Source organism: Podarcis pityusensis (assembly GCF_964106645.2).
Source record: "Podarcis pityusensis genome assembly, chromosome: 4".
NCBI lineage: Eukaryota > Metazoa > Chordata > Lepidosauria > Squamata > Lacertidae > Podarcis > Podarcis pityusensis.
Genome location: NC_138027.1, coordinates 6,240,599 through 6,251,453, shown reverse-complemented (window position 1 = coordinate 6,251,453; position 10,855 = coordinate 6,240,599). Strand labels below are relative to the sequence as shown.

General features: G+C 43.6%; 3 protein-coding genes across 12 annotated transcripts in view; 2 read left to right on the top strand and 1 right to left on the bottom strand.

Annotated features, from left to right (window-relative positions):
- LOC308475334 (uncharacterized protein) overlaps nucleotides 1-10,855 on the bottom strand; it is a gene marked incomplete at its 5' end in the record, with an annotated part of 115,598 nt that overhangs the window by 45,006 nt on the left and 59,737 nt on the right. For 6 of the 8 annotated variants that reach the window (XR_013985113.1, XR_013985114.1, XR_013985115.1 and 3 more), the window contains one exon: nucleotides 7,760-10,520. Coding sequence is in view for 2 of the 8 variants with exons in the window: in XM_081002435.1 (XP_080858561.1) it covers nucleotides 10,329-10,520 (192 nt within the window). Of the gene's footprint in view, nucleotides 1-4,792; nucleotides 5,202-7,759; nucleotides 10,521-10,855 lie in introns of those variants that run through there. The other 2 variants (XR_013985112.1, XR_013985111.1) reach the window with 2 other exon arrangements.
- The window catches only part of LOC308475111 (uncharacterized protein), an 81,128-nt gene that overhangs the window by 56,383 nt on the left and 13,890 nt on the right, over nucleotides 1-10,855 (top strand). The window contains exon 6 of one of the 3 annotated variants that reach the window (XM_081002027.1): nucleotides 5,643-7,615. The exons of the other annotated variants lie outside the window; for them this stretch is intronic. Within the exon in view, the coding sequence (XP_080858153.1) occupies nucleotides 5,643-7,069 (1,427 nt within the window). The 3' untranslated portion in view covers nucleotides 7,070-7,615. Of the gene's footprint in view, nucleotides 1-5,642; nucleotides 7,616-10,855 lie in introns of those variants that run through there. 3 annotated transcript variants of the gene reach the window in all.
- The window catches only part of LOC308475315 (uncharacterized protein), a 141,652-nt gene continuing 136,358 nt past the window's right edge, over nucleotides 5,562-10,855 (top strand). Inside the window, exon 1 of the mRNA XM_081002393.1 lies at nucleotides 5,562-5,590. The gene's annotated coding sequence lies outside the window, so the exon portion shown is untranslated. The remainder of the gene's footprint in view (nucleotides 5,591-10,855) is intronic.

Genomic DNA, 10,855 nt, shown 5'->3' with positions numbered 1-10,855 from the left:
CCCCCATGCTTTTCAACATCTACATGCAGCCGCTGGGAGAGATCATCAGGGGGTTTGGGCTGGGTGCTCATCAGTATGCGGATGACACCCAACTCTACCTCTCTTTCAAATCGGAACCAGTGAAGGCAGTGAAGGTCCTCTGTGAGTGTCTGGAGGCAGTTGGAGGATAGATGGCGGCTAACAGATTGAGGTTGAATCCTAACAAGAAAGAAGTACTGTTTTGGGGGGACAAGAGGCAGGCAGGTGTGGGGGACTCCCTGGTCCTGAATGGGGCAACTGTGCCCCTGAAGGACCAGGTGCGCAGCCTAGGAGTCATTCTGGACTTGCAGCTGTTCATGGAGGCACAGGTCAATTGTGTGTCCAGGGCAGCTGTTTATTAGCTCCATCTGTTACACAGGCTGAAACCCTATCTGCCAGCAGACTGTCTCACCAGAGTGGTGCATGCTCTGGTTATCTCTTGCTTGGAGTACTGCAATGCGCTCTATGTGGGCCTATCTTTGTTTTTTGTTTTTTTAAATGATATTTATTATAATTTTAAAATTTGCAGAAAAAAGAAGAAAAGAAAACCACAAAAATTACAATACATAAAAAAGTAAAACATAAAAACCAATAAAACAATACAGCAAAAAAGAACAATAACATTAAAACACACATCCAATATTCCATATCTTTATCTTTCATTTGCTTGTTTCATTGACCTCCTCACATCTCCCTTTCTGTATTCTAGTTTAATTAATTGTTTCAGCAAATTCTTTCCATCTTTCTCAATTTTGTTGAATAATTTATCTTAACGGTCTAAACCTATTAATTAACTCAGCAAATCCTTTCCATCTTTGACTATATTCTGTCATTCAGTTTACCTTAATTTATTTTAACCTTATCTTACCATAAAATACCTTAAAACTTAATACTTATTTATACATAACTCATTATATCATTTCTACTAAAGCCAAATAGTTTCATTCCAACATTTTTCCTAACACTTATTGATTTTACACTAATTCTCAAAATAAATTTTTAAGAACTTTCTTCCAATCTTCATCTCTTCTTCCTGGTTTCGGGTTATGTCAGTCCTTACTGTCCGTTCCATCTAGTCCATCAACCTGGTGATCTTATGTCCGAGGCTCTTAAGTCTTTTCCATGTCCCTTCTGCAGATCTTCTTCTTGTTTATACCTGCACTTTACCTTGTCTTTTGTTGATCTTTTTCTTAATTTCTTTCCTTTCTCATTGAGGAGTAGGTCTCGGGGAGACTCCAACCCAAGAATATCTCAGTCTCCCCTCCACAGATCAGCCCATTCTCCACAGTCAACACTGTAGTCCAGAAAGTATTTAAAAGCATGTTTCAAAATCCCTCCAAAGTTAGGAGCCCCCACAACTCCAGACCCCCCCTGGCCCTATGTGGGCCTATCTTTGAAGGTGACCCTTAAACTACAACTAATCCAAAATGCGGCAGCTAGACTGATGACTGGGAGTGGCCGAGACCACATAACACTGGTCCTGAAAGACCTGCATTGGCTCCCAGTATGTTTCCGAGCACAATTCAAAGTGTTGGTGCTGACCTTTAGAGCCCTAAATGGCCTTGGTCCAGTATACCTGAAGGAGCGTCTCCACCTCCATCGTTCTGCCCAGACACTGAGGTCCAGCGCCAAGGGCCTTCTGGCGGTTCCCTCGCTGCAAGAAGCCAAGTTACAGGGAACCAGGCAGAGGGCCTTCTTGGTAGTGGCACCCGCCCTGTGGAATGCCCTCCTACCAGATGTCAAAGAGAAAAATAACTACCAAACTTTTAGAAGACATCTAAAGGCAGCCCAGTTTAGGGAATCTTTTAATGTTTAATAGATTATTGTATTTTAGTGTTTTGTTGGAAGCCGCCCAGAGTTCTGGCTGGGGAAACCCAGCCAGATGGGCAGGGTATAAATAAATTATTATTATTATTATTAACAGGAAAGAAACAATATAGCTTTGTGTAGCAAATCATATTTCTGCTGTCTCAGAGGAGGACATTTCCCTTTTCCATTTAGGGTCCAGTGTGCTTTGAAGATGTTGCTGTTTGCTTCACGGACAAGGAGTGGGTGTTGCTGGATCCTGACCAGAGAGCTCTGCATAAGGACGTCATGGAGGAGAATTGTGGGATATTGGCCTCTCTTGGTAAGGCTCCCTGTGGGATCATCAGATCTGCCTGGAAATTCAAAAAATACCTCTATGGGACCAACCTCATACATTTTTACAGAGCTCAACAGCGCCCCCTATAACACCTGGGAACCTAACACCCCTACAACAAAGAGTAAATTACAGTTTTTTCTTTGAACAGTCTTCCTCAAATTATTCCTTTTACTACCACAATTGGGCTGGTCTGAACTTCCCAGGCCATCTTCAATGTCAGCTTCAGAATTGTTAGGAAAGCTAAGTAGCTTCAGGTTTTTGTTTTTGTTGCTGTCAGTCTTGGGTTGACCAAAGAGACGACTGGCAGCGAAGCTCAGGTGCTGCCAGCCAGAGAAGAAGCAGGCCTAGGGAGAGGAGAGTTAGCAGCGGAAGGCAGAGAGGAGGGGGAGAGGAACTGTCATCTGAGCTCTGAACAAAGGGGAGAAGAAAAAGAGAGACAAGAGTGACAGACAGCTGTGTGAGAGCTACAGGAGTGAGTCAGACGCTGGAATGCAGGAAGCATTCTCTGCCAAATTTAAAGATACTGGAAGAGAAGGCGGGGGCTTTCCGTGCCGGGGAAGGGGGAGGAGCTGAGTCCGGGCAACTCCATCTTGTGGGGAGGACGATGAGTAGAGGAGCTCCGTCCAAGTTTGTTGTTTTAGCAATAAATCTGAAATTATTAACAGCCAGAGTCGTCTCACGACCAAGCCATAACAAGGACTGACAATGGAGATGGAGGGGATGCCATGGCCGGGCCAAACAAAATCCATCCCAGAGAAGAGCTAGGCTTATGGAATCTCAGGTAGCAGTAGCAGTGATGAGGATGATACAGTGGTACCTCGGTTTACAAACTTAATTTTTTCCAGAACAGGTAGCACTGTAGTAGTAATAATAATTTTTTGTAATGGCTTGGCTCTCCCACAGAAGCGAGACACTGGCAGTAATTATCTCGGGTTTATTGCTCAAACACATAAATCACTCCGGAGCTCTTTCACTCCGTGTCTGACTTCAAGTTTGCAGTTGCCAAGTCTAAACTCCGCCCCTTCCTCTTCTTCCAAGAGGGGAAAAAACCCTTTCGCTTCCGCTCTTTTCCCCTCCTCTCACTGACCTTTTCGCGCCTTCGAGATTTTGGGCTAGCTATTCCTGGCCTCTCCCCTTCTGTCTCTGAGCTAAGATTGGTATTTTGTGGATCTTTGCTATCTGCTGCCTGCTCTCTGTTCTCTGAAGCTCTGCCACTCGGCTGCCCCTCCTCCCTCTCACATTCCGGCTCACATTCCAGTGTCCTTATCTCTCTTTGCTTGCTTTCATACATTCCAGCCTCTGTCAGCTCCGGAACATTTTTATTTCTACCCTGCCCATCTGGCTGGGTTGCCCCAGCCACTCTGGGCGGCTTCCAACACATATATAAACATGAAACATAAATAATAATATTAATATTAATATAATAATATTCTGATGCCATATAAAAAGAACATTAACTTAAAATGAACAACTTATACTGGTGGCCAAAATTGTGGAAACCTTTTGTGAAAAGTGTATTTCTGAGGTTTGATGGCTCATAACACCACTTTTGTGTGGACTAATACCATAAAATTATATATCAGTGGAAAGATAATTTAATGAAGAATGTAATGTAATGACTTTTATGAAGGAGTATTTATTGGAACAGCAGTCATAAAGAAAAAACGTGAAACCTTTGGTAACCATTGGTAACCTTTAGCTTTAATTACGGCCTCACAACGCCTTCCCATGAAGTGAACCAAATTTTTAGTTCTGCACCTGTAAGAATGTGAAACCAAGACTGAATTATTGCCTCTGTTAATTGGGCTTTATTGCTGGATTGCTTTAGTTGGCTCCATAGATTTCTGATTGGGTTAATGTTTGGGCTATTCCCAGGCCCTTATGGCAGTGGAATAGGATTATCTTGAAAGCACCGTTTGCACACAGCAGCAACATGAGATGGAGCTGAATCTTGTTGAAATAGAAAAATAAATAAATATGTTTCAGTATCTCTGAAAGATCACCTGCGGAACACTTCAGTTTGGGCTAAAGTATTTCATTTATGTATTCTGGGGCATTTACATTCCCATTAATGACACAAATTCTGCCCACACCTTTTGCTGCCATACAACCCCAGATCATCACACTATCTGGGTGTTTCATGGTCGGTATAATGCAAGTAGGATGTAAATCTTCTCTGATTCTTCTCCTCGCGTATTTCATGCCATCACTACCAAGCAAGGAGATTTGGCTCTTATCCCTCCAAATAACACTGTCCCATTGTTCCACTGTCCACTTAACAAGGGTTTAGTCATGGCGTGGTGTAGTGGTTAAGAGCGATAGACTCGTAATCTGGTGAACCGGGTTCGCGTCTCCACTCCTCCACATGCAGCTGCTGGGTGACCTTGGGCCAGTCACACTTCTTTGAAGTCTCTCAGCCCCACTCACCTCACAGAGTGTTTGTTGTGGGGGGGGAAGGGAAAGGAGATTGTTAGCCGCTTTGAGACTCCTTTTGGAAGCCGCCCAGAGTGGCCGGGGAAGCCCAGCCAGATGGGCGGGGTATAAATAATAAATTATTATTATTATTATTATTATCCTGAAGGGGAGTGAAAGGTGGGATATCAAATCCAAACTCTCCTCCTCCTCCTCCTCCTATCTTTTCAAGCTTTGCTTGAGAGATAGCAATGGCTTTTTCCTTAGAACTCTAACATTTAGACCAGTCCTTGCACTCAACTTCACATTACATTGTGCCATGTCATCTTGTATACACCCAGATAATATTCTTCTGTCATGTAGGGACAGTCTCTCCATTCTTCAATCGTCACTTGCCTTTGTGCACCTTTTCCTGCCTTTACCGGTCTGATTTTGTTGTCACTGAGTCTCCTTATACCTCTTCCAAAATATAGAAATGCCAGCTTTGGTTAAGTTTTCCCCAATCTTTCTTCTAATTTCTTCATAACTGTAGCCCTGTTCACTTAATAGTACAATTTTACATCGCTTTCTGGGTGACCAGTCAACTCTTTGTGCCATTTCTATAATTTTATTATGTTTTTCAACCTCACTAAATGAAAGAAGACAGAAAACCAACCAACTTGTTAGCAATCACGTAACACACTGACAAAAGTCAACCTAAGCAAGTTGTGCTTCCTTTTTCTGGTTATTTGGCTATAATGTTTCATAGAATATGGATAATTAAACAAACTTTGTTGAATTGCATTCTTGATTAAATTATCTTTCCATTGATATATAATTTTATAATATTACTCCAAAAGAATCAGAGTTTTTGCCATCAAACCTCTGAAATACACTTTTCTCCAAAAGGCTTCCGCAATTTTGACCAATACTGTATATCAAACAAAGCAACATTCAACAACACATCAGAATCTCATTATAAATATGTTGGTTAATGACAAACAACACAGGTAATGAACACAAGCCCAACTTCCTTCAGTTCTTCTCCATTTGTTCATGAGTGTCTAACCCATTTTTGTCTCCATTGCAGATTGTAATGAATCGGAAATCGAGAACAAAGGTGACCAAGATAAAATCCCCAGAGAGGAGATGCCACGTAAAAATTTAGAGTGTGGAGAAAGCTGCAGTCAGAGCTCCCATTCCACTTCCCATCAACAAAATCTCATCGGAAAGAAACCATATCAGTGTGTGGAATGTGGAAAGAGCTTCAGTAAGAAGGACAGTCTTACTTCCCATCAAAGAATTCATACAGGGGAGAAACCCTATCAGTGTGTGGAATGTGGAAAGAGCTTCAGGAGGAAGGACATTCTCACATTTCATCAAAGAATTCATACAGGGGAGAAACCCTATCAGTGTGTAGAATGTGGAAAGAGCTTCAGTCACAGCTTCAGTCTCACTTCCCATAAGCGAATTCATACAGGGGAGAAACCCTATCAGTGTGTGGAATGTGGAAAGAGCTTCAGGCACAGCTCCGGTCTAACTTCCCATAAGCGAATTCATACAGGGGAGAAACCCTATCAGTGTGTAGAATGTGGAAACAGCTTCAATCACAGCCATAGTCTCACTTCCCATCAAAGAGTTCATACAGGGGAGAAACCCTATCAGTGTGTAGAATGTGGAAAGAGCTTCAGGAAGAGCTGCGATCTCACTTGCCATCAAAGAATTCATACAGGGGAGAAACCCTATCAGTGTATGGAATGTGGAAAGAGCTTCAGTCAGATCTCCCATCTCACTTGCCATCAAATAATTCATACAGGGGAGAAACGCTATCAGTGCTTTGAATGTGGAAAGAGCTTCAGTCACAGCCACAGTCTCACTTCCCATCACAGAGTTCATACAGGGGAGAAACCCTATGAATGTGTGGAATGTGGAAAGAGCTTCAGGAAGAGCTCCCATCTCACTTCCCATCAAAGAATTCATACAGGGGAGAAACGCTATCAGTGCATGGAATGTGGAAAGAGCTTTAGTCACAGCCAGAGTCTCACTTCCCATCACAGAGTTCATACAGGGGAGAAACCCTATGAATGTGTGGAATGTGGAATGAGCTTCAGGAAGAGCTCCCATCTCACTTCCCATCAAAGAATTCATACAGGGGAGAAACCCTATCAGTGTATGGAATGTGGAAAGAGCTTCAGGAAGAGCTCCAATCTCACTTCCCATCAAAGAGTTCATACAGGGGAGAAACCCTATCAGTGTGTGGAATGTGGAAAGAGCTTCAGGAAGAAGGACCAACTCACTTGCCATCAAAGAATTCATACAGGGGAGAAACCCTATCAGTGTGTGGAATGTGGAAAGAGCTTCAGTCGGCGCTCCTCTCTCACTTCCCATCAAAGAATTCATACAGGGGAGAAACCCTATCAGTGTGTAGAATGTGGAAAGAGCTTCAGTCAAAGCTTCAAACTCACTTCCCATAAAAGAATCCATACAAAGGTCGGGAAAACCATTATACGGCTTTAGGAGCCAAGAAATCCGCACCTTTATTACCTGGCCTTTGGCTGATTGACATCTAATGCCTTTTTAACATGTGGTGTTTTGTGTTTGTATGTTGTAACCATCCTGAGATCTGTAGGTATAGGAATAGGTGCCAATGCCTAAAGACCTAGGCGTCTCCCCCCCCCCATAAAATATTTAAGGAGGCCTGTGGGGTTTGCCCTCCTAGGCGTGTGACATCATACTCGGTCATAATGAAAGGGTTAACTAAGTGTAAAATGATTAACCAATAGGAACCCAAGGGGAGGAGTTAGAGTTGTTAGGAAGTGAATCTGGAGTTAGAGAAGGGAGAGGGAGGATAAGTCTGTGGGTTGGGCTAGTCTGATATGAGAGAGTGAGAGAATCTGTTAAGAGGAGTCAGTTAAACAGCTGGGATAATCAGTTAGAAGGTATTAGGAAGGTATAGGCCGGTAAAGAAACTAAGGTTAAGAAACTGACAAGAAAAATTATCTGAAACCATAAACTTGTTAATGCTTATAAAATAAACTTGTTTATTTGGTTTAATGTTAACAACTGTCTGGACTCAGTGTGTACCCGAGAGAAATGGGTTGGTGGCAGCGGGGAAGCGATCACAGTGGTGGCACAGGGATCAATAGGCCGTCAACCGTCTGGGGACCCTGTGTGGTCGCCACAAGGCCACCTCCCAGATTATTTTGGTTTTTTTCCAGATGCAACCTTTTATTCTTCTGCAACTTGCCATACAATTTCTCTTTCAATTTGCCCTCTTAAAAAATAAAAAAATAAATGCACAAAGGTCACGAAGAAAACAAAATACAAGAAAATACAAACGTGGACAGGTCCCATCTTTCCGGGCAAAACGCAAAAGTTTCTTTAAAAGAGGCTTTCCCAAACTTGGGTCCCCAGCAGCTCCCGGACTACAGCTCCCATCACCCCTCCCTATTGGTCCTGCTAGCTAGGGATGATGGGAGCCGTAGTCCAAAACCAGCTGGAGACCCAAGTTTGCTTTAAAGGGAAAGCAGGCTGGCCCTGTGACACCCTCTGCTGGACAAAAGCACTGCCCCAGAATCTGAACCACCCCCAGTACTGCTAATTGGAATTTAAAGAGCCCAAAACTGAAGTTTGATCGGCACGTCAACCTCTAGGGAGCTTCTAGGTGCTTTCTGCACCACCTAGAGTACCCACAGAATTGTGGCTTCTACTGGCAACACACAGAGGAGAACAAATGAAAGACCAACACAATGAACAGGCAAAAACCTGGAAAGGGCCATACCAAATGGAGATCCGGGGTGAAGAGGTCACTTTCCCCACTGCTGAACAATGCCACAGGTAGAGGAGATGGAATGCTAAAAGTGTCTCTGGGGCAAGGGGAGCTGCTGGGAAACTGAACTACGGGCTCAAAATATTACTGTTTTAAAAGGCAGCTGCCTGGCAGCTCTGCATCACCTGGAGCAATAGATCTTGCTCTGGCTCCAGCAAAAGTCAGGCTGTCAGTTCCTCACAACTGAGAGTCCCGGCAGCGGGGAGGAGGTCTTTGGGATCCTCTCCCTCATAGCTGTCAACTTTTTCCTTTTGTTGCGAGGAATCCTATTCAGAATAAGGGAATTTCTCTTCAAAAAAGGGAAACGTTGACAGCTATTCTCTCCCTACTCTTGTTTCCTCCAATACTCACCATTGCTGGATGACGAAAGCCTGTGGCACATCTTCAAGAAGAGAAAAACAAGTAATAAATGAAATAAGAAACTGAGAAAATAAGAATCCACTGAGTGCCTTGCCTTGTCCTCCGTCAACTGCCACCAACTGCTCTCTCCTCTACTCGCCTCACTGCTAACCCAAAATGGCCGCCTGCAAGTCTATGGCTTTTACTGGTCCTTGTCACCATGGCAACCCCCCCCACCTGGACCTGGGCCCACCTGGCTCCACCTATTGGGAGATGATCTATAATGAAATGAAAAAAATGTTTTAAGATAACCTTTGTTAAAAGATCAGAAGCATTTTTATTAGGTACTTTAGGGAAGGATTTACCAAAAGATAAGGAAAATCTATTCATGTATGTGACAACAGCGGCCGGAATTTTACTAGCTCAAAATGGAAAGGCAATCAAAAACCAGCGAAAGAACACTGGCAAGAAAAGTTGATGCAATAGGCTGAAATGGCGAAGCTAACTGAAAGACTTAAAGATAAGGGCAATAATGACTTTAAAAAGGATTGGGAACCTTTTAAGATGTATATACAGAAACAATGCAGAGAAATGAACTCACTGGCAGGATTTGAGTGATACACTTACAATGGAAAAAAACAAACAGAAAATGCAATTATGAGGTAAAAATGAGAAGGAAGAGACAAATGTTATAACCTTCATTTTAATTTATAAGGAATACAAATTTATAAGCAAAAGAAACAGAGATGTTACAAACCAGGAAGGGAAGTTGGGGGAATTCGCATGGCGGGGGGGTGTTAATTGAAATTGTAAAATGAAATTTGAATGTTTGATTATGTTAAAATTTCTTTAATTAAGTTATATATTTTTTTTAAAAAGCAAAGAAAGCAATGGCTCCTCTTACTTAAGGGCCCCACAGACCTCATGGGACACCAGAGCAGATTCCTTTGTTGCTTTTTTGAGTCAACCAGCAATGGGGGTTGCATTTCCTTATTTCCAGGAGGGCTGTTGCTAAAGCACATGACATGCTCTTCACACTTAGTTATCTATTAGGAACACAGGCACAAATTATTGTGTGTGTGTTTGTATTTGCAAACTACCCCAGTCTCTGAGCGGTGAGATTCCAGGGGTCCCAGGCGCTTTCCCATCTTCGGTTTCCTTGGAACGAAGGTCAGTGGAGACTGTGGCGTCTTTATGATATCTAGCTTTATTTACTCACATACACAACCTGAGTGTAGGACGGAGGAGCTCACAGCATCAACACCCGAACAGATCTTGCTTCTCTATTAGTCGCAGCTTTGGATCCGGCACAGAGCAAGCTGGTTTCGGGGTTTCCCACAACTCTCTCTGGGTCTTGCTTTCCTACCTAGCAGCCAGGTGAGATGGGAGGGGGGAGGACAGCCCCCCCATTAGCTGCAGCTCTTGCAACCCAGCTCCTTCGTTGGGGATGCTGAGGAGGACACTCTATGGCCAGGAAAGGCCCTTGTCTTGCCAAGAAACTTGTCTGTGGGAATCCTGCATCCATAATGCTATGGAAAGGGTTAGTGTATTCTAGAATTCTCTGGTGTCACCAGAAGAGGAAGCCGTTCTTTTCAGTTAGGTCTGTTCTCAACTGCAGAGGATGAGTAGCCTTGGGAGTCTCTTGGGGAGATGGAAGTGATGAAAGGACTGAATCCACGAGGGAGAGCTACTTGCTCTGAGATGGGGGGACCTTCGGGCAAAGGCCAGCAGAGAAGGGATGCTGTTGGCTGCTGGTTTCTGTTGCTCCCCACTTTCCCAAAGGGCGTAACATCGGAGGTCCTGCGGGAGGAAAGAGCATCTCGGAGTCAGGGGCCAGTCTGGGCCAAAGCGGCCCCCACTGCCCCCACCACGGAGTCCCTGCCACTCCTGGACCATGAGGGTTGCAGATTTTGGTCTTGGACCAAATTGGGGGCCAAACTGTCAGTATTTCATTCTTCCATTGCTAGTGTACTATGATATCCATGTTTACACCTTCTGTACTGTCTGTGTAAGAATGGAAGTCAGTCTGTAAATCACTTCCATCCTTTCTTCTCTTTTACTCTGACCAAGGAGGAGATGGCTGTGGAAGACAGCTCACACCATGTTTCTTTGTTATTTTCCACTGTAAATAAAGT